The 23,234-nt window shown below is 36.8% G+C and overlaps 1 protein-coding gene across 5 annotated transcripts in view; it reads left to right on the top strand.

The window, feature by feature from the left end:
* Window positions 1-23,234, top strand: part of ANKRD28 (ankyrin repeat domain 28) — a 120,460-nt gene that overhangs the window by 35,772 nt on the left and 61,454 nt on the right. For 2 of the 5 annotated variants that reach the window (XR_005567008.1, XM_027723769.2), the window contains exons 1-2: window positions 7,834-9,332; window positions 10,413-10,496. Coding sequence is in view for 4 of the 5 variants with exons in the window: in XM_027723769.2 (XP_027579570.1) it covers window positions 9,216-9,332; window positions 10,413-10,496 (201 nt within the window). In the remaining variant the exon portion in view is untranslated. Of the gene's footprint in view, window positions 1-7,831; window positions 9,333-10,412; window positions 10,497-23,234 lie in introns of those variants that run through there. The other 3 variants (XM_039390615.1, XM_027723767.2, XM_027723768.2) reach the window with 3 other exon arrangements.

A 23,234-nucleotide genomic window follows, 5' to 3' on the forward strand; every position in this document is an offset into this window, starting at 1 on the left:
TTCTGTTGAAAGCGAGTCGATCTTGTTGATTTTTTTATATAGGCAACTGTAATTTGTTACTTGAGAAAAGCAGCTGATTCTGGAAATGTCCTAAACTGATGTGAGTCATCACTGAAAGTTTTAAATAGTTGAATGTGATGTTTGTTTCCTCCCTTCCATGGCTCAAAATGGTATGAATAATTTTTTTAGTGTTTCCCAGATAACAGTCTGAGCAGAAGCGGTATATGTGTCTGACTCAAGTTGCTAAATGTTGGTGGAGCACTCCCAACCACTGCTGGTTTTGATCATGTGGGAATTCCATAGCAGTTTCAGACAAATGTATAAAAGCAAACATTTTGTAACCATGGCAACTTACCCATGAGGATTGATGTGGTTGGTGACATAAAACTGGGAAAGCCCTCTAGTGACTGGCATAAGGGACTTGACTTTTCTGCCTAAATTGTGTGAAGTGGTACAGGATAAAAATTCAGTCATGAGAATCACTTTTTAAGTGTGTAGAATGTCTTGTAGAACACTAGAATTTGTGTTACATTTTTACGTGGCTGCCTGCTACTGTCCTTATCTGCTAAAATGAAGATGTCTTTTATGAACCCACATCTCCTCTGTAGTTTCATATCCTCTTAGTCAAATTCAGGTTTCCTTGTTCTTTCTATGTAACTTGGACCGTAACTCAAAAGTGATGCATACTCCATTGTAACTGAAATGGTGCTGAAAAAAAAAATGAGTTAGCTAATGAATTTTACTGGGGAAAGAGAAGGGGAAAAGGAAAAGAATGGGCTCATCTGGGTTATAGAACAGTATTAGGAAGAATAACCTTGATGTGACCTGGAGAGGACTAACTGATTTGTTTGTCAGCCCAAGCTCATCCAATGTGCTGCAATGATAGCTTTTGTATGTCGTCAGTTAGAGTGGAGGTTGGGATTGAATCAGTGGTCATTCACCATAGGCAGCAGAGCAATTCTCATTTCTAGAAATCTGCCTAACATTTTCTTCCTCAGAAGCTCAGCAGTATGGCAATCCAGCAGAGTTTTAATGAGAAAATGATAAACTTTATGCCAGGTTTCTTGACTCCAGCTAGAACTTCCTCATTTTCAATTTCAACACCAGCACTGTCCAGTGCTGAATCTGGGTGTGTTGCATTGTGCTGCCTTTACTTTAGAGGGGTTTCCAGCCTTCAGCTAAAGAACCAAAGTGAGGATAAAGGTTATTTAGCCCATACAGCTAAATGAGCCTCAGTGGGGAAGCTGACTGGTCCTACAGACCGAATGTGATGTGTTCCTAATCATCTGCTGGATAAACAGCAATTTGTTAAAAAGCAAACCAGAAAAGCATCTGAATCCAGGGAAGTTGGGACTTGTTCTTTTCCCATGTAACTGAAAGATCACACTCGGGGTTTTATTTGAGTAAGCAGCTGGCAGGTGAGAATTGCTTCTCTTCCTTGGGATGCAGACATAGGGAATTGATTTCAGTGCATCAGAGCAAGAAGATGTTAAGCCTGCTATGCCATACATTAGAAAACCCCAAGGAGTTTCTGGCATTCCAGAATGCAGTTTCTGAGAGGCCTGTGGTGATCTCATGCATTATAGTGTCTGTCCTTGAAGCCTAGACCATGCACCATTTGCAAGCCCCTTAATTCCTACTGAAGAGGGAAAAGCAAGCCTATTGTATAGTGAAAAATAAGACAATGTTATGCTGACCTTTTGTGATGTGGGCTAGGTTTTTTTGTAATAAATTATGAGTTTGATTCCTTTCTTTTTCTCTGCAGAAGCAGTATTGCAGGAAGAAATTTTCAAAGAGGAAATATGTAAAATCAGCACTTCCTCTGTTCATCTTCAGAGCGTGACTATAGATCAGTAGAAAAGTAGATCAAAGGAGATGTACTAATTCTTCTCAGTATATGCGTGTGCCCACATGCCCAAAGGGAATTCTCTGAGTTGTTTTACCAGCTGCCCTAATATAATTTAGTAGGATCATGTTTTGGTTAATTTATAAGAATGCATACACTATTGGTATAAACACTTTAAAGGCAATGTGATAGATGATATAAAACTATGATTAGGAATTCTGCAGTCATTCATTTACTCCAGCTGAGCTACCTGTTTCTTCTCCTTGGGAAAATGTAATAGCATTGCTTCCTGAAACATCAGGCTGTCAGTGCCAGCTGTGACAGTGGGTTAATGTCTTCCAGTGTGTCTGGGTTGTTATTTTTGCTCTGCTATTGTTGCGTTCCTGTCCGGTCTCACCTCCCAGCAACTGGCTGGGTGTGCTGGGAGAGGACGCTTGACATGCGAAAGAGCAAACGGAGTGCTGAGACTGAGCCTTTGATTTTTGTTTTGTTTGTTTTCATCAACTCTGCTTTTAGAGCTGGTGTGCACAGCTGAAATTGCTGCCCTCAGTAATTATTCCGGGAAGGATATTGTGATTATTGTTGTAACTGATGCCATTTTCAGTGCCAGAAAACAAAACTGGCTGGTGACATGGTCTGAGCTGGAAGGTGCTAAGGAGGACAGAAGTAATGCTCCTAATCTGTGCCTTTCCTGCGTTTGCTCTGCCAACAGGTGGAAATACTTGTAACCAATCTGTGGGCCTTGCTTTTTGTATTATGAACACGTTTTTTAAAAGCTGTCATACTTGCAAAAAGCCTTAAGTGTACAGCTAGTAATTGTGTGTTTGTGTGGGTTTAACAAATGCTGAAGTGTTTTGCCTGCTTCTCTCTTTGACTGAACTGATATTTTAAGCTATCTTCTCCATTTTCCAACAGAAGTAATCTTCTGTCACTTACCTTCTCCCAAAAAGAGAAATTGCTTTAAAAAACAACCTGTCTCCTGTCCAAAATCCACACCATACTACCTTGTTTGTCAACATCTATTTGTCTGTCTTCATGGATGCAAACTTACCTTAACTATTTATAATCAATATATTTGGATAGGCACATCTTTTTGTGGTCTCTCTTCCCTGAAACAGGAATTGTTTTGACTTCTAGTCAGTTTTACAAGACTGACAATACCAATGTCAGACTTCTATGGTTGTTATTTAGAAAAGCTATTGGGTGTAATAGCTGCCTTCTGTTTCCGTCAGAAGACAGGGAGGTGGCTCCTGTTGTATGCAGCTGATAATCTGATTAATAGGAGCCCCCAGCCAGAGCACATGCGCTTTTTCTACAAAATACCTTGAGACTCTGAAGTCAGACAGACTGGAGGACATCTTTTATGTGCTGTTTGTTAATGTAAGAACGCACTGATGATTTTGATTACAGGATTGTACACTAAAAGTGCACAAAAAACCCCTCCTGCCAGCGAATTTAAATCTGGCCTTAAAGGGAAGTGTTGTGGATGACATCCTAGCTAGAAAATAGTGACGAAGATTCAATACCATCATATTTTCACCTTCTTTAAAGAGAAATAGGACTTGTATTTGCTTTTCTGGTTTTTGGTTTGTGCAGAGCTCTCGGGTTTTTTTCAGATTGATAGACTTCATATTTTGGATATCAGAGATAAATTGTTTTAAAGGTATTAATTTATCTTGTACTATGGTGGCTGTAAGGTTCTTCAGCCAAGAGTTTCTCTGCAGGTATATTGTTCAGATATATAAAATGCACAAGAAGCCTTAAACAGAAAATTACTTACAGACTTCTATCACTTTTAAGATATTTTATGGCTTTTTGATCAGATAATATTTCTGAAGTATTTTTCAAAAGTTACAGTTTGCTTAAGTATACAAATTAAGTTTGTCTGAATCACAGACATTTTACATTATTAATTTTTCTTATGCTGCTCCAATTGAGAAAAGTTAGAATGAATGCTGGATTATTTTTCTTCTTTGTTGTATTTGTGTCTCAGTTTTTGCTGAGATGGCTGTTCAGATACTGGATTTTATTAATTGCAAAGTCTTAATTCAAAGATAATATATGACTACATAAAATAGTTCTCTAGATTAACAGAGGCTATATACTTGCATGAGAAAAAGAAATAGGAACTGCCTGTGGTATCTGGAGGTGCAAGCAGAGCTATTTTGCTTGTCCTTGGAAGCAGAAATGTGGAGTCCAAAGGTTAAAACCATTCTCCTTTTCCTGCATCCCAGCTGTGCATAAACTCTGGAATAAACATAGCAAAATTGGGAAGAAAGGTAGTAATTTCTTGCTTTAGACTGTTCTCTTTCCTGACTCCACCTCATTCCCTCAGGAGTGGGAAGGAAACAGCAGAGAAGTTCAGGGGAGTGACTCATCAGAAGTATTCTAGAAGTATTGTAACTTAGATTCATGGTGATGCTAAACACTCATCTCTGTCTATGTGTGATAAAAATCTGCTAGTACTGGGACATGGCTATTTATTTAGAGCTGTAGCTATCTTTGTCATCTGAAAAAATCCACAGATTAGGTATTTGCCTTGCAGAGCTGATACTTAAGACTCACTTGATTCTGAATTTTTTCATTTTTACTAGAACCTGACAGAACAATTTCCTTCCTTTCCTAGATCCTTAATTATAAAAAATATTAAATGAAACCAGTTGGATTAATCTCAGCCCAGAAAAAACTTGATAAATGCTGATTGGCAAGGGAGAAATCTTTATTTGGGTAGGTTTTTAATATTGAATATGCTTCAGCGAGGTTTTCAGTGTCATCAGCAGTGCTGCTACAGTTTCTGCTCATCCATTTCTAGAGAAGAGGACAGATCTATAGAAAAGGTTGCTATTTTTAGCTGATTCAGAATTCATGTTTTTTCTGTCTGATGTAGGCATGGCTGACATCTGTGTTTTAACCTGTAGGTTGCATTCTCATATGCACCCATGAAAGACAGTTGGAACTTGATTTACTTAAGGGCAAGTGTAGTTTGAAAATTGCAACACTTTTATTTTTTATTTGCATACAGCTATCATGTCAACACAAAAGCTTTTTTTTCTTTTTTATTTTTTTTTTTCAAAAATGCATATCCCTATGCACTCTTTGAAATTTGAGAGTTAAGTATGGAGATCTTACTTTGCAAACAGATATTGTGGAGGCTATCAGGTAGATCACCACTCAAGCCCCAGTAGACATGGCATTCTTTTTTTAAGTTAGGCCATTTTTGGGTATTCTTTCCTACTACTACTAATTTAATAAGCTTTCTTATTGGAAATATATAACATTTGGAGAAGATGGATGGTGATGACCTGCTGTCTTCAGTTATTTTAAGTTTTATTAATATAAACTGAAGAGGGTTTTTTTCAGATGCAATATTTTTCATAACTTGGAGAGATCTGTTATGATTCCTAAATTAGTTTGAGGAGAGGAGACTTAAATTAATCCTCTTTAATCTACTCTGCTTTTGTTCTGTGTTACTATTACCTTTTCTCCCACACTAAAAGTTGTTTGTCTATATAATCTGCTGAAAAATTGAAACCTTGGTTTAGTTTCTTTCAGTAGAATTGTGAACAGCTTTCAGTTTTCAGAATACCTGTTAGGTAGCATTAGAAACTGTACTTTGCACACCAGAGGATACCTTGGATGTTTTTTGAAGTTGAAAGAAGAGATGATTAGGGAAGGTGTTTGCATTGAGGTGAAGGCACAACTTTTGGTCGAAGGGAATGGGAGGGAGAAATGCAAGTTCATAGTGAGCAAAAACTAAATGTTTCTAGAACTGGGTTTTTCTTTGGTTATGGAAGTAATTGCACACATACAGCCCTAGCGTGAGAAGGGTTTTTTTTGTCTGCTTATTTACATGGTTTAAATTACTGTAGACATCAATATAGTATTGACTCAGTTGTGTTGGTTCGCTTTCTAATGCAAACTGTGACGTATTGGCTTTTAACTCTTTGACTGTACTAATGTCACCATTCAAAAATGTATTATGTTAGGCAAGATATAATATGTTAACTTGCTTTTGGAAATAGTTTATATTAATTTTATTTTAATAATATTTAAGATCTCTAGAATATGTATCAGAGTGGATTAAAATATCCTGGGTTTTTGCAATTAACTGAGTGTGAAGACTTTCAGTCTTTCTCAGAATTTCTAGGTGACTTTGGACCATTAATTGCAAAGCTCAAAAATGGACAATGTTCAGTTAATTTGAACTAAATTGGGCATTATCTCTACCTAGCAATATGTCCAGTTGGTAATTCCAACAAAAGGATATGGGACGCTTAGTCTTTGCTTACTGTATAAATGTACTGACTCTTCATTTACACTAAACATACGGGCTTAGCTGGAAAACCATTATCTAGCCAGTATGTGTGTATTGTATGAAACTCAAGTATGGGTTTTGTCAGTATTTTGCTTGTAGCCTTAAAATCTGATTTTAAATTTTTTTTTAAAAATGAAGCTTTAAGTTATGGAAATAAGCTACCATGTCTGTTCCATAGGATATTTGTCACAAAGAGAAAGCAAACTGTCTTCTATGTTTGGGTTGCTGTGTTGTGTAGCAGACATTAGGGTGTTGCAGTAGCTGAGCCTTGAGGATGTCCATGTTTTTATTAAAACTGGTCTGCTGTGGCCAAGAAGAACATGTCATATGTATTCATGTGAATCTGTGTTATTTCTTTTTAATAAATGGTTGGAATGCTAGAACAAAGCAGTGTAGAGTACAAATAATTGGTTTTTTGTAATGAAGACCAGAAGTATGAAATTTCAAAACAACTGGACTCTATGTAATGAACAGAATATCTTTATGAAGATGTTTGTGAGACTTGGGAAATTTTAATATGAAATTTCATGGTGAATCAGAAACTGGTGCTATATTCTGCCAGGTCAGGAGTCTCGAGCTCAGGGAGCCCTTAGCCAAAGTGCTCTTTTGCACTTAAAAAACCTTCACCTGCATGAAGTATTGGGGAGACCAGGCGGGCATTTAAGCAATATATTATGTTGCAGTGAAGCTGTTGAAAACATTATTGCAGAAGACAGCTAATGTAAGCTTTTCCTGCCTGTGACCCCCAAAGGTGGGAATTCAATATGTCTATTTATATCCAAACCATTTAACACACCATTTAAACCTGTCTTTCTCTCTGCCTGGCTTCATATGTGAAACCTGAGTGCAAATACTTTATTGAAGAGCTATAAACTTGCTCTCCATTGACAAATTCTGATCCTAGCAGCCACTGAAGGACATCAGAATTGCCTTTATGCTGCACAGCAGGAGCAAAAACCCTCCCTCTGTTCCTGTAACACTGAAGCTTATCCAGCAACTTTTGACAGAAGCCATTTACATAATACACCCACAAGCCAGCACCATTTAGGCAGATACAAGCTGAAGTATTTATTCAGCAAGTTGTAGGGGTTTATATTTTACTTTATTTTTATGGTATATTTTAATAAGGTTATTATATTCAAATGATAATTGATGTAATTTTTTTCAAGGGTATATTTGTCCTAGTTGCAAAAAAACATGGGTTTGGTCATTAATATCTGTCTTTTTAATAGTCAACCTATTGCTTTAAGATTTTACTTTTCATTTAATTTTCAGAGGATTTATGCGGGGAGATTTTTGTCTTCAATGAGTTAAGTGGGGACTGTTTTGCTGCTCTGACCGGTTCCATATGAAAGCAGTTAAGTGCTGGAATTGTTTACTGCCTAAACGGTAGTTAGTCAGCAGAGCCAGTACACCACATTTCTTTGCGGCTTTCAGTGGAAAATATTAAAACAGTCGCTCTTTCTTCAGTTATAGGATTTTTACGTTTTCAGCTGCATTAGTCACCAAACTGGCACAGCCATAACTGCAAAGACTGCCCCCAAAAAAAGAAAAAGGCGCTTTTTTTTTTTTTTTTTCGTGCCAGAGGAAGTTGCACTGGGAGCGGTGACTGGGTTCTCTGGTAAGTGTGACATGTGAGCATTACTAGGCATTTCACCCTGCCAGGCTGCAGTCGCTGCTCTCCAGGCTGCTGCTCAGGGGGAACGCTGCCGTGCCAGTGGCTTCTGCTCTGCTCCTACGGACTCGGACAACCAGGTTATTTTTTGAGCTTTGCAAGGCTATCTGCTGATTGTGTAATTCAGTTTGTCAAGGAAAAAAACCTGATAAGCAGAAGCTCCTGCTGAAGAGGAGAATCAGGTTGGCGCAGTGACAGATGTTCGAATAAAGAAGTTGGCTCAGAGAAGACGTAAGGGGTCTGATTTTTTTTTCTTTTTTTTTCCTCCCCCTCAATCTGAATGAAGACTATCATGGGAACTGCATTCACATGGTGATCAAAAGAAACACTTGAGTGATGAACTGCTTTTGCAGAAGTCGTCTAAGGCAGTAATTTGAGCTTTTGTGTGCGGTAGCTAGCTTGTTTTGTTGAAGCATTCCTCCTCAACAGTATTTCTGCCTTGCGAATTCCCCGATGGAGAAGCCACAGCTACTGCCCGGTAAAGGAAAAATGAACGCTCCGCATTGCTTGTGTCCCTGATGGAGTAACACCGGCTGCGTCGCTATCGTTTGGGGAGGCTGGATTCCACCGGCAACATTATTCAAGGAGTTCATTGTCCCTGTGCTCTGACTCATCGCATGTAAATGTGCTGCAGCCGTGCTGCACGTTGCAGCTCTTTTTCTTGCATGGGAAAGAATTATTTTCCTCTAAGCAGGTCCTGAATAGCTGCTGGAACCGAGATGCGTTTTTCTGGCCGGGCTGTTTGTGGCATTGAGAGAGGAAGCTGTAGAACGACAGGATGATCAGGGGGCGCGTTTATTTTCAGTCACCAGAAGGGCTGCGACGGTTGTTTTAAAACTGACCTTGCGGGAGTGGGGAATAGCTGCGGCCGCCTCTTTCGGGGCAATTGTTCCTTGTTCTGTCCTCGGTAGGACCGAGTCGTGTCTTCTGCAACAATGATTTCACTGTGGGGGTAGAAGGACGCTGTGGAAGTTGTGACATTAACAAAGACAGAATTGCTCGTGAAAGGACAGCTGTGTGCGACAGTGAGTGCTGTTCGAATGGAATTGGATCTTGGGATATTTTTATCAGCTGTTCCACAGTTTCGTTATTGTGGTTTCGATGCCTAGGGAATTTTTATTTTTAAAAGAACAACTTTTTTTCAGCAGTGTCTTGAACGTCTCAGGGTGCTTAAATCTGAAAAATGAAATGTGAGGGGGGATTGGAATGTCCCTTTTTAAATGCAAATACAACAGCGGTAGCACTCGCAAGTTTGTGAGGGCATGTGAAACAGGTGAAGGTATTTCCTCTATGGTCCCTGCTGCTATACCTGCCGTCTGGTTCCAAAAATACCGCTCCTAGCATTTTTTTGTTTGCTTTTGCTTACTCAAACGGTTCGAATGAGTCGAGTCTGTATTGTTGTTTTGGAGGAGGAGGAAGATGATTCTCCCACATTTATTTCCAATTTGCCTCAGGAAAATTTATCTTTACGTCCATCGCCCTCTGGAAATGTGCTGGTAAGGCATGTTGTTTGTTGGCATATTTCCTGCTTATGATGCTGTCGCAAATACCAATAGTTATTTTCCTAAGATTAGGATGAATACATACAATGTTGAAACAAGGCAAGGTGGTAAAATCTGCCTTACTAAGAATGGAAAAAGCTGAAACTTAGTGGTAGACTTTATATTTGAAAGGGGTCTGTTCTTTTTCTTACAACTTTATCTGTGGTGCAGCAATAAAAGGTCTCAACTCTTGTGTAATAGCAAAGGGTTTTTAGAAGGCTTGGAGAAATGAATTTGAAAGAAATGGATTTTCCCTGCTCCACTCCTCAATTCAATGGTACATTTATGCAGTACCACTTTAGGAACAGATGTGATCACTGTATTGTAATAATATACTGTGTTTATTTTGAGAACTGATAGAGTATATAGTTAAGCAAGAGAAATTCTAAGCTAAAATAAAAATTAACATAAGTCACAATCTTGATATAACTGTTAGATTCAAGGTACCACTTTCTAGAAATTATCAACACTGGGGGTTATGCTTTTATTGCTTCAAATTATTTTATTTTTTCAACTGACTGGCTTAAATCTTGCTAGTATACCTCAGCAGCTTTTCTTACTTACTAAGAAATCCTGCTATATTTAGTAATAGATATGCCTGTGTGAATTTGTTACCATGCTTATCTGATGCACTTTGCTTTCCCACTCTGTCTGAACAGGTGAAAGACTTGCAGTAACTTCAGTCACTTGCTAATGCAAAAGGGCACTGTTTGTTTATGCTATATAGAATTTGCAGCACGTAAGAACAACCCTAATGTTATTATGAGGTGTTCCCTTTTCAGCTTTTTCAGCTCTTATAAGCTTGTCCTCTGGACTCTTTTTTCTGTCTTTTATGGCTTAGATTATGTCTGTGTGTTTGAGGTTTTTAGAACTTGGAATTTTTTTTGATTTTGAATACTCTTGCTGGTTTCTTTATTTCACTGCCTGGGATGTTGTTTTATCATTATCTTGTGTTTCTGTTATGTATCAAAAAACTGTATGTGTATCACTAAAACCTAAAATGGGGGTTTATTCTGTGTTTTTGCTTTGTTTCAGCCACCATTGGTTCAAGCTATATTTAATGGAGATCCTGATGAAGTTCGAGCACTAATATTCAAGAAAGAAGATGTTAATTTTCAGGTAAAACAAAAAATCATTATCTTTGAATATGTTTTAATTTTGTTTCGGTATAGCTTTTAGCTGTACTAATCACTTTTAAACTGCTAATTCTTGAGCTGTAAATTTATGTACTGAGTAAAGCCTATGCATACACTTAATACTGGAAGCAGGAGTATAGCTTTGTGGGTTTGTGTTGATAGTAAAGACCTAATTCTGTATTCTTTTCAAATATTAGTAAATGTTAGTTCTGCAGTGCTTAGGTAACTGAAAAGTTTGTTTATACAGTTGCATCAGCCTAACTTACAGAAAGTTAGACTGGTTAAGTGTGATGCTATGTAGACTTCTCTTTAAATTGAATACAGCATATAGTATACATTAGACAATTATAAGAAAATAGTAAACTTGTGGTTTCAGTAGGTTGGTTTGATAATGGATTTTAAAAAGGGAAGCCTAATGATTATATTAGTATAAATGAGAAATTGGATTTATATGTCCTATTAGTGGTGCTGCAAACTCAAGCACTGCAGGTGTCAAAATTGTACTGAAATGAAACTGAGTTTGTTCTATTGGGTGAAATTCAAGATTTGAACAGCATACAGTTACTGTATTGCTATTAAAATTCTAGTTCTAATGTTTGACGCTATGCCAGATAATATAGCATAAACTCTTCACATGGATTAGAAATTGCTTTGATTATTATAGCAGACTGACACAAACCATTTAGGGCTTAATGCCACAGGAATATATGTACTCCGAATGACCCCTGTGTTTCTCTTCCAAATGCACCAGAACAAGAGTGATGTTTGAAGACAAAGGCTAACATCTAGATGCTACCTAGTGGCCCATTTAAGACTGTGATAATTGTTTACACTTTCTTCTGGAGAGATGTAAACCAAAACCCGATATTTAGTTTGGTATCTCTATTTTGACATGTAAAAGCATTCTGCAGAATTTGTAGCTGAGAAATGCCAGCTGAAAAATCCCAGTATAAGGGAGTCTTGAAGAGCTTGAGTAGGACCCTATGCAAGCAAACTTACTGTCCAATCTAAAGTTTTGTTTGATAAGGTTAGACTTTTTTTTCTCTTTCAATATTTTTGTATGTCCTTAAGCAAGATTGTACGATGAATTATATAATACGAAAATACTTAATGTTCTCTTTAGTTATGAGAGCATTAGCTGTGTATCCTTCTACATGTGTATGCTCTGCTCACACTGCCACTTTTATTTTTAAAAGGTGGTTAGTCAGTATTGTTTCTTTATATTATCCATGTGTTGAAGTCAGGTTTAGCATTCATAGCTATGGAGCTTGTAAACAAAGTTAAGTTTATTATCTTTCTGTGTTTTTTTTTAATTATCTATTACAAAAACCTCTGCTGGATTTCAGTATGTATGTGGTAGTGGTTTTGGGTTTTGTTCTTTCTCAAATTTTGTCGAACAGTTGCAAATAAATAGAAAGTCAGCAGATGTGCTTAAATAGGAAAGCTTGTAATTGCTTGCTGCCTTTGAAGAGAGTTACTTCGTGCTGCCATGTAGTTATATTGTAGGTGGAATAGTCAAAATCTGGAGGGTTTTATGTTATACTTATTTTTTATTAATTCCATTCTGTTTATACACCTTCCTTTAACAAAATACATGCACTGTAGCTTAGGAACACCCAAGGTGTAGTTATAATCCATGCATGACAAATATGTAATTTTTTCACAGCCACCTTCTTCAGCATTGGCAGATGCTTATCATGCATGAGCACTGGTTCACACCATGGCAATCCTAGTCTACTACAGTATTTAATATTATGTTTACATTTATCCCTTAAATGCTGTTTGTTGGAACTAAGCAAGCATATGAATTTTCCCATTGTCTGATAGAAATGAAGTAGACTGCCTGGTGGATTTTTCTTTGTGTCTGTCTGTGTGTGTATTTTGTTCTTTTCCTGGGTTTTTCATTGGCTGTATGTACTTGGCTGGAGATAATATATCTCTGCATAGTCTAGATCCAAAGTTTTTCCCATAGTTATGTGTTACAAATTGTTGTAGACAGAAGGAGGGAAAAGTGAAGAAAATGAAGTTATTCCTAGTTATTTATATTTACTAAAAAAGAGAAAGATTATGATATACTGTTTTGACCATTATGGATTGTATTAGACCAGTGTATATGTTGGATTTTTTTCCACTTTGCTATCCAAGTGCTTCAGTACAGTTGTTTGAATTCCAGAATTGAATGACTCTCTCTGAAGAGTCATTTCCCCCTCTCAAGAGCAACTAATTATTTTGCAGTTTGTATTCTAATAGTTGAGATTCCTTCCATCCTCCCTTCCCCTGTGCATGGGCTGGACTCTGTAACTGGAGACCTAGCAGTGTTCTGTGAATTAATTTTGCCCAGAAGTGAACTGAAGATAGAGCTGTTGTACATTTTTGTTGTGACAGTGACATGCATCTAGGAAAGTTGTTAGTGATGAAATGTGGGTAATTTTTTCCTTTCTATTATCATCCAACTTAATTTACCTCCTTGCTTTTATGATATTTTATCTTTAACATTAATCACAATTGGCTTAATTCACTTTTAAAGCTAAGTGAATTGAATCTGTGTATTTGGCTTCCCAAAGCTAGGCTGTGGTAACTGCTTGATGTTATGGTAGTATCTAAATATTGCATCCAGTTTGGACTATATTAGAGCATTACTCTTAAAACAGATGATGTCTTCTACCATAGTGTTATATTTAGAGACATTCTGAAATGGGTGGTCTCTCATAGCATGAGTTGCTGTGTGTAACTGTAAGTTGTACAGATGGCAAATGGACTATTTCAGGAAGAAGATTGTTCTCTGTTGATGCCACACCAGCCTCTTGAGTCACAGGCTCAGTTTAGTTTTAGAAACTATGTATTGTATTCTGTCTGCTGTTGTAATCTTTCGTGAAGAAAGAGCAAATTGAGTGTATCCCTGTCTGCTTAAACTGTGGTTCAAAAAGCCTTACCCTCTCTGCAAGATGGAAACGTGCAGCTTTTTATAGATAAAACTGATTTATAGGAACTTTGTTCAAATGGATTGTTTGGAAGGTGAACTCTCCTGAGGGTCTAATTAATGGAAAAAACAGAAGGGAAGGGATTGCTTCTCCCTCCTCTTTCCCCAAGAAAGCTTGAGTAACTGTAGCTGCTTGTTTCATGAATCAGGCTTAAATCACACACATCCCATATGTCAGACTGGTTAGTTTCTTTTATATGCATGGCTTTTGCTATGCTCTGTATGTATATGTGTGTGTATATATGTATGTTTAAAAAAATGTTATTATTTCTTGGTACCATCCTGAGCTTTTGAGACTTGACAGAAAGGAAAATCTTACATTATAATGGACACATTTAATATTTCTATTAGTTAATGGGGATCCTCAACGTTTCCTGCTCTTGCTGATTAGATTAGTGGGGCTGGTTTGAATTTTATGTACTTCTCAGCAGTTAGTTTTAGCTAACTAAATTATTTCAGCATTGCATTTTATAAATCAGTGTTCGTTTGAGCTTTTTTTTTTTAAAGTTTTGGAGACCTGTTACTGTTGTAAACTGTGCCATTTCTGTTTGTAGTCAAAGCTCCTACGATGTATGTTCAGTTTAAAAGATCGTGAAAATGGAATATTTCTTCTCAGCTATTATTTAAGAATATAATTCTGTGGAGGGAAGACCAGTGCATTGTCAAAAACTGATTTAAAGGTTGCAAATCTGACTATTGAAGTGATTGTTCAAAATCAGAACAATTTTTCCTTATCTTAGACCTAAGACCTATTAGGATACTATTTTTTGCTAGGAAAATTGATAGTTTGGGTAATCCAATATGCAGTTTTTAAAACCCCGTTGCACTTGATCTTAGCTGAGGGGATAAACATCTGATCCTCTCCGGGACTGCTGTCAGTGTGTCCCTTGCTCTTCTCATGCTAAAGCCAAACAAGCACTTTTTTTGAAGGAATCCCAAAATCACACCAATCTCTCTCTGTTCAAAAGTGCTCACTGTTCCTATTTAAAATAGTAATACGGACATATGTGACAAGTGATTTAAACATGAAGTACCTATATCTAACTTTATATTGTGCTTTGTGAGACTAAAATAGATTTAAACTATGACACATTCTAATAAGCTGCTTTATATGTGAGTTGGTGTGTTTTTTCCAACATAAAATGTAATAATGGAAAGTGAAATTCCTCATATTGTACCGTTACAGCCATTGGTACTCTGGAGCCATCAGGGTTATCTGTATGATTTCTATTCTGAACTATTGGCCATCCAGCACAGCTCTTAATTTAATGTCTCTTTCCTGTAGTAAGTAACCACAAAGTAAATAAAAATTCACCTGTGTTACTATTTTGTGAAGAAGAGGGAAAAAACCACGATAGAATGAAATTATCTTCTGTGTGCCCTCCATAACCCCCACCTGTATTAGACAGCAATGAAGTGTTGCCCATAAAGCCCGTGTTTTGTTGGTGGGATTGACAAGGTGGATGATCCTGTAGCACCAAAGTGCTAGGTACAAACAGGAGAGCTAAGTTTATGTGTCTGACTGGTATTTTGAGCAGTAGGGTTGCTGCATGGATGACTGTTGCGGTTGAGATGTGGGCTCCATTCCCAGTCCTGCCAAATGTGGGTTTGCAGAATTTCTTTGTGTTATTTGCGTAGTAGGACAATGCTGCTGGATGTTGTTCTAGGGTAAAATGTGCATCTTATTTGATTTCCTTTTTTTTTTCTTTTTTGTTTATCTTACTCTGCAGGTCATTGCATATACTGAAAGAGTAAGAAAATTGGTTTGTTAAGTCTAGTGACAAGTCTAGGACTCCTCATACAGCATCAGATCTGGGTACCAGGAGAATTAGATTATTAAGGGTGTCAAATATACTAGTAATTTAAAAATGAATAATGAAAATTAAAGTTTAAAAAGCAGTAAAGATTCTTTGTGATGATAGTATTGGTCACCAAAGTCCTAAAAGAGGTTAAACTGAAAAAATAGGTAATAAATGTATGGTCACCTGGCTTTCATCTTTATACTTAACCTTATCAGTTGAAGTACTGGAGTAACAGGTGTTTTTCTGCATACTTGAGAGAGCAGCGTAGAACAGGAAAGCCTGAATTACCTGGCTACAATATGGAACATACTACAGAATTTAATACAGTTAAATGTTCTGGTCATACAAATGAATCCTATACCTATTTGATACATTAAAAGAATTTTCTTATATGTTTTTCTGTGGAAAACTGTAATTGCTCTCTAATTCAGCAATTATATTGAAATATCTCTCAGTGTAAAGAACCTTATGTAAATAAATATCATGAACTCGCTTGAAAACAGATAAAATGAAAACCATAATGCATAGCGAGGTAAAAATAATCATTAGGTATTTTCTTACTTTTGTGTTCATTATCTTTCTGTAACCAGTTATTTTACCAATTAATAGTGTGGATTTTTTGTTTGTTTGTTTTTATAAAAAGGGTACATGCATACAACTACAAATTCACTTCCGTTTGACTTAACTATGCTTCTAAAAACCTCTTTCTGCATTAATTGCCATGTGTAAAGTGTTTGAGCTATGCCTTTTGTTTTCAGTGCCTTGTTGTTAAGTGTAAGAATTTGCTGGTTGGGGCAACTGGAAGAAGTCCCTCAAAGCAGGTTAATACAGGATGCTTTTCAAATAGTGGTAGTTGATCTGCAGTACCTTGTTTCTGTGCTTTTGATGAGGGAGAGGTTCAGAGAGGGTGTTTTAAACAAGGAGTGAAAATAGTTTGGAGAACAGGGGAGCAAAATGACAGTTTTGCTCAGAGATCTGCATGGACCAGCTAAAGGCAATGGGAAGACAGGCATGTCTGAATGGTACTCCTTTCCACTTCAGGAATGCTGTGACCATTGATCAGAGAAGGGTTTATTCATAATGGTTTGAGATTTGGTCCTCTCAGAGTGTGTTTGCAGGGAAATAATTTTCCAGGCCAATTCATACCTCTTGTTACTCGATAAAGCTTCTGGCAGTCAGAGCAAAGCCACCCTCTGGTTTTTGTACCTAAACTGGTGAGAATAAATAGTAGTTAAAAACTAGTGTAATGTAGCAGAGGCTAAGCAGGAACTGTGCACAGTTTTTAGCTCTTCAGGCTGTGTTTCTGAAGAGGTGAGATTATGGGTTTGCTAATCAGTCTGTTTGTCCCAGACATGCCTCACATCCAGTGTTGGTAACTATTTTGTCGGGTTCCTGCAGGCAAAGTAGACTATTTACATGAAGGACTTTGTCATTGGCAACTGAAGTTGGCAACAAGAGCTCGCACTAACATATTTGTTACCGTGGAGCAGCATCTTATTGTATTTCCTGGCAGGACAGACATACTGTTTGGTTTGCTGATTTGAATGTGAGGGAAGAATTAAAAAGACACACAGAAAATAGTAAAATATTCTGACAAGCCCATTTTTTTTTTATTTTTTTTAGTTCCTATATTAATAGATCAGGTTATGAACTTTTCTTAACTGTGACCATTGCTAGAGTTTCGATCTAGCGTGTTTTTTTTTTCTAAAACTATTGGTTACTTTTTTTAATTGAGTCTTTTGCTGATTTAATTAGTTGCAGGCAATCATTTAATAAAGAGACGCTATAGTTATTGTAACTTGAACTATCTAGACTGACACTGTGAAAATGTAGCTGCAGTAAAATTTTGGAGGAGTGCACAATTTAGACCTATTAAAATGAATTTTAAATTTAAGGTCTTCTTTCCAAAAGTGTTGTAATAGGCTGAGTCTCTAATCATAGCAAAGAAGTATTTAGGGAAAAATGGTGAGTTTTGAGGTGTTAATAAAGTGCATAGAAATATTTGTAAGTTTTCTTCTATATTGAGAAGACTTTTTTTTCCTCAGAGATAATTAGAATAAAGGCAAATTTAGTTTCCCATCTTTTATAGAGTGTTTGTTATAGCTCATGTGGTTCTTAATATTTATCTCTTCATGTTTCGGCAATCAAATCTAGAAGAAAAATTATTTTTAGACAGCTTGCTAATTTTCTATATTATTTATGTATTTGAAATTCTGTTCTACGTTGAAGCTGTTTCTTTTTCCTCTAGAAAGGTTTCTGCTTGGATGAATATAATTTGTAATCTGTTTTTATTTTTAATTTGGAGTGTAGCAGAATTTAGGGGATAAAATTACAGGTACTTGTGAGTTGGAAAGACTTTTTAACATGGTGAGAACATAGGATGTGTTATAACAGAGTTTGGTACTAGTTATTTTAATTCAGTTTCATCCCTTGGATTATTAAACACAGGGATTCTCTGTAAGTTTTCCTACAAATAAGAACTCTGTATTGAAAGAAGACATATATACTTGCAAATAAGAACTGTATATTGAAAGAACACATATATACGTGTGTATGCCTATATATAAGTGCATACCAGTTATATAAAAAATGTGAGCTTATAAAGTATGGTTGCTTATCTGGTGTCAACAACAGAAGGCATATAAAGAAAGGACAGAGAGAACAGTCCTTTGAAGTAACTGCAGGAGGTCAGAGAGGAAATAAAACATTCCTGTATAAACAAACACTAATACAGAGAATTCCTCCAGTAAAATAGACTGCTGAGAAACACAGACCTTTACTCAGGGCAGCAGCTGCTGCCTGGCAGCCTCTGCCTGGAACCCAGCTTCAGATGCTGGAGCAGAGGCCAAGAATTCTCATATTGGGCAAAGGGAGGCCTGTGAGACCTCAGAAAGAGCAGGTGAACTCACGATGGGCATAAATCACAAACTAAGCTCTGTGTACCTTCATACCCTTCTGCTAACTTCTTACTGAAGGATTTTTATTATTATGTAAATAACAATAATTATACCTATCTCTTACTTGGAATAGATCTCTATTAAGAACTGAGAGAGCATCTGTAATTAGATAGAGGCATTTAAAATAGTTGATGGCTTTATTTAATTTGATATGTTTTCATTTTGGGTGAGGTAAATGTAAATATATTTTGCAAATGTATGGGAGAGAAGAAAACAGTATATAATCTCAGAGACTAATGGTGGTGCTCATCTTCTCTATCCTGCTTGCCCACAGACTTCTAATAAAATAAAGCTCTAGAGCAAAAGCAAGATATTTCTTTCTCCTTAAACTTTTGCTTGGACTTTTTTCCAACGTGCATGTCAATGCTTCCTGCTTCTAGACAGTCTCTGTACTAAACTTTCTAAATGTTTCCACCACAATCAGGAACCCCCATTTCCTATGTGATCAGCCTGACGAAATGATGAGTCATATGAGACTCTCCTGCTTTATAACATGTCCACTTAATTGAAATTTCTTTGTATCTGAAAAACAGAAGGAAGATTCTGTGAAGAATTCTGGTTTTAGAGAGAGTGTTTGTGGCCTTGTGCAGACAGGAGCAGGTTGTGGCTGCTCAGAACTTGCAGCCATGCATCAGGTTTTAATGTGGAGCTGAACTCCACATTGAGTCTAGGAAGTCTAAGGAATTGGTTTTAGACTTAAGAAAGTCTAGGAATTGGTTTTAGAAGGGCATTTTGTGAATAGCACAGGCCAATGTGTGTGGTGCTCTATTAAGAAGACACAAAGCTTGTAAAACACCTTGCCACTAAACATACTCAAGTTTTAATGAGGTATTTTTAAAGTGGGAGGTGGAGTTCTGGACTACCATATGGGAGTGTCCAGGGTTTATTTTGTTAAAGAATTGAGTTCTTAATAACATGAATATTCGTGTTATGTATCTGAAGAGATAAGAAGAAACTTTGCTGCAGGGAATGTAGGGAAGCTTTTTCTACAGGAAAGCTGCTTCTGCTTCTAAAGGATTGGATATTAGTCTGTTTGATCCATTGATCTGAAACCTGACTGATTTCAGAAATGAGAACTTAGGAGGCTAATTCTTCCAAGTGTAGTGGGAACTTGCTGCCACTTGTATATTGTAAACAGTATCCACCAGCTACTCAAAGCAGATTTAAATTCATAATATAGAAGTTATTTACTGTAACTTAACTTTAAAGTTGTGGATTTCCTGTTCATTAGTGTGGAATGTTTTTCAAGCCTGTCATCTGTAACGATTAATCAGATATCTTACTTTCTTTTTAGTGGTTTATACTGAATCATCTTTTTCAGCCTCAATATTAAGTGCATCCAAATGGTGTTGAGTTCTTCTTCTGGTGTAGAAATAGATTCAAGATGTTTTAAATACAAATGTATAATTAGGCATTTTTCTTCAGAATTGAAATGCTTAATGAGAGAAACCTTCCAGTTCCAAGAGGAATAATTCCTTGCTTCATGTCAATAACACTCTAATTAGCCTCTGCAAATGAGATTTTCAGATGTATTGAGTTATCACTCCTATTAGAGTGATACAAACAAGCCTTCAACAGAGCTATGGGATAATCTGACTGACATCAGCAAATTGCTACTCAGTACAGCGGGTTTTGTGGACAGTAGCTCTCAAAAAGTTACCATTGCAAAGGGTAGGACTCTCTGAAAAGAATATTGTGCTTACACATGTCATGGTGCCGCCTTGTGCAGGTAATGAGAATTATTCTTTAGAGACTTCAGTATGAATTAATATTAGGGTGGTGTGCTACTCAGGCTAACATATCCTTCTCATCAGGTCTAGTAAGCTTGCCTAGTTCTATGCTAATGTGGTTTTACTGTTTGCTAAACTGGGCAAAAGAGCTTGGATGTCTGCATGGCAATGTTTTACTGTATTGGCTGAAGACTGAATTTCTTTTACAGTAATTGGAGATTTGAGAGACAGGTTTTGTTTCAGTCGCTGTTATTTCTTCAACATTGAAAAATTGTCATTGATGTAGAGCACCATGAATAATTAGTTAAAATTTAAAAGTGTTTCAAGAATTTTGTGTTTGAGTCTCCAGTATGATTATTAGTGATAATGATTTTGTAGATCATGTCTAATTTGCCATTTTACTTTTAGTGATTACTGCTTAAGATTGTAACCTTCAAAGCATAATAAAAGTTCTACATTTCCTGCTGCTTTTACAAAACAAGCTAGAGGCAAGGTCTTGAATAGTTACGAGCTTACTGGAGTTACTCCTGCCAGTTGCTGTGCCTGACATGCAAAGGATTGGTATTTGAGAACAGAACATACCCAAAGAAAGAGCAGAGAAAAGAAAAAAAGTTCAATAGACTTAATGTGCATTAGCTTCCAACATGGACACGGTCATTAAAGAATGCCTTACTGGTAAAAGCAAGATAGGATTTGAATTTACTGATTATTTGTAGTAATTTTCTGGGAGAAAACTCTTTATGTGTATGCAACATACCTTTGAAGAAGACAATTTTCTCCACTTTGCAAACAGTTGAATCTATCTTACATATCTGCTGTGGAGTATCTAATATGCTATCAGTAAACATAATTTCCTTTGTCCAGTTTGGCCCTTCATGGCTCTACAGGAGGTAGATAGGCATTTTAAGTTCCTTACATCTACTTCAATAAAGGATGGATGTATATCAAAAATGGTGAAAAGAAAGTGTTTCTCATTTGTTTCTATGTGATGTAGGGAGGGCTATCCCATAAATGCCCAAGGAGGAGGACTCTTGTTTGCTGTTGGTAGGACCTGAAAAGGCTCGTACTGGTGTCAGGTGAAATGAACTGGAAGGTCACTGCAATGAGATCTTGCTGAAGAGTATACCCCAAAAGTTCAGATACAATACCTGTTTGGATTATGAAGTTTGAGGGGGCATTTTCTTAGGCCTGTGATATCAGCCTGTGCCTTTCTGTCTCCAAAACCTGTGATATTCTGTTCTCTTTTCAATCTTTTAAAATCCTACTTTATTATTATCCTTTTTGATCATTAATTTAATTTCAGTTTTTATTTGCATGAAATACGAGTTATATACATGTGTGTATACGTAATTATGGTAACTTATAAATTATATGATGCTGACTTCTTATCTCAAAGGAGTGCAAATGTCCTGCCTTAGTCGCTGCAAGCTCTTCCTATATGACAGTGATCTTCTAAGCTTATCCTGTGTCCACTTAGCCTAAGAAATAGTCCAGGTAAGATACTATGATCCGAAGGTAACCGGCAGTTTTAGAGGAGTTTTGATCCTCACTAGCAGAGGCTTTCTGTTGGGTTTCTTTTGTGATCAGTGTGGGGACTTTTCATTTTCTGTTGTAGACCCTTATTGGGTGGAAGTTTTTCTTACTCTCATTTTACTCTCCTTCTTCAGAATAGATGTATTCTGCAGGATTTTTCTTGCCTCTGTATTAGCACAGATTGTGTTATATGCTATTTTGAGTTCCTTCCTTAACAGAAGGACTTTGCGTATGGCAACTAGATGACCTTACTTTATGAAGCTGTTTAACGTAACACACACCAAGAAAATGTTTTTGCTTGCTCCAAGAAGAGGTGCCAAGACTATAGACCTGAAAACCCCATCTTTTCCTGTCAACAAGACAATGCAGTTAGTGAGACAATTATCTGTTTTACATGGGACGATGTCATTCAAGCACTTGCCTTTGCAATGAAAAGGGCAGAACCCCCAGCTTTTCTGAACAAAAGTGTCAGTGGCCTGAACATAATGTGCTGGATTTAAACTGTGTTGGAGATGTGCATACCTTACCTAGTGTGGTGTGTGATCTTTCACTGGAGCATAAACAGAGCCTGTATTGTACTGTTTTCTCTCTTGGCATATTTTCTTATTTGTGTCCTCAAACATTACAGATAGATGACACTGTAAGATGAGGCAGTCAGTGTCCCTCATGCAGCCCACTCTGCAAGCACAGGCTGGGTTATGTAATGTGCTCCACATCACTGTGCTCTCATTATGGAAAATCCATTGTTTTTTCATTGTTTTTTCAGAAATAGTTTCACAGTTAATAGTTTTTCTTCCCAGCAACTGCATTCTGATTTAAAGCTGGGGTTTTCTTCTGCTATATATACCAGGTAAATGTTTACAAATTATATACTTGGCATTTGGGAAGGGTAAAGCCAAGGTAAAGTATTTTTAATTGGTTATTGGATATATTATTGGTTTGGTTTTTTGGGGGTGTTTTTATGGTTTTGGATTTATTTTTTGTGGGGTTTTTTTGTTGAGGGTTTTTATATACAGCTGAGTTCTGAACATTGTAGAGGTTTATGGGTGGGTATTTTTTTATTTCAATTAATTTTTTTTGTTCTCTTCCTCACAGTGATCTAATATATCAATGAATAGTCTTGGTCCTAAAGATTGCTCTATTTTTGTTCCTGAGTTAAAGTAAGGAAAATACATCCAAAATGTTTCAGCTGCACTGTGAGATCAAGTTGCTCTTACCAAAGAGTACAGAATAGCTCTTTATTCATTCTGTGTATTGGGCAAGAATTCAGTAACCTTTAGTAGTGATAAATGGGACCAAATTCTTGATGTTGGAACTTTCAGTGAAAAGGAGCAGCTCACAAAACCTGCTCAGTTATTCAGATCCTTATCCAATACCCAAATGAATGCTTGAATTCACCCACAAGGAATCCTAGCCTTTATAATTTAGCCAAAAACATTTATATGTTATGTAAAAACATCTACATAGCATGTAAAACTCTTATGTAGATATCTTTATAGAACAAGCACCTAGGTCCAGCTTTTCTTACAGGCTGTGCTTGTTCAGTGTAAGGGTTCAAAAACCTGACCAGCAGAATTTTAATGGCAACATTACAAAACCTGCAGGGAACATAAAGGTTAAAGGGTATGTGAAGACATCTATTTCCAAAAAGCACCCTGACTTAGTATTTTCAAAAAAAAGAAAAATTGAAGATAGATGTTTTTGAGGTGAATTACTTGG

The sequence above is a fragment of the Pipra filicauda genome, unplaced genomic scaffold, assembly GCF_003945595.2.
Source record: "Pipra filicauda isolate LSUMZ 115617 unplaced genomic scaffold, ASM394559v2 scaffold84_size4826128_pilon, whole genome shotgun sequence".
Taxonomy (NCBI): Eukaryota; Metazoa; Chordata; class Aves; order Passeriformes; family Pipridae; genus Pipra; species Pipra filicauda.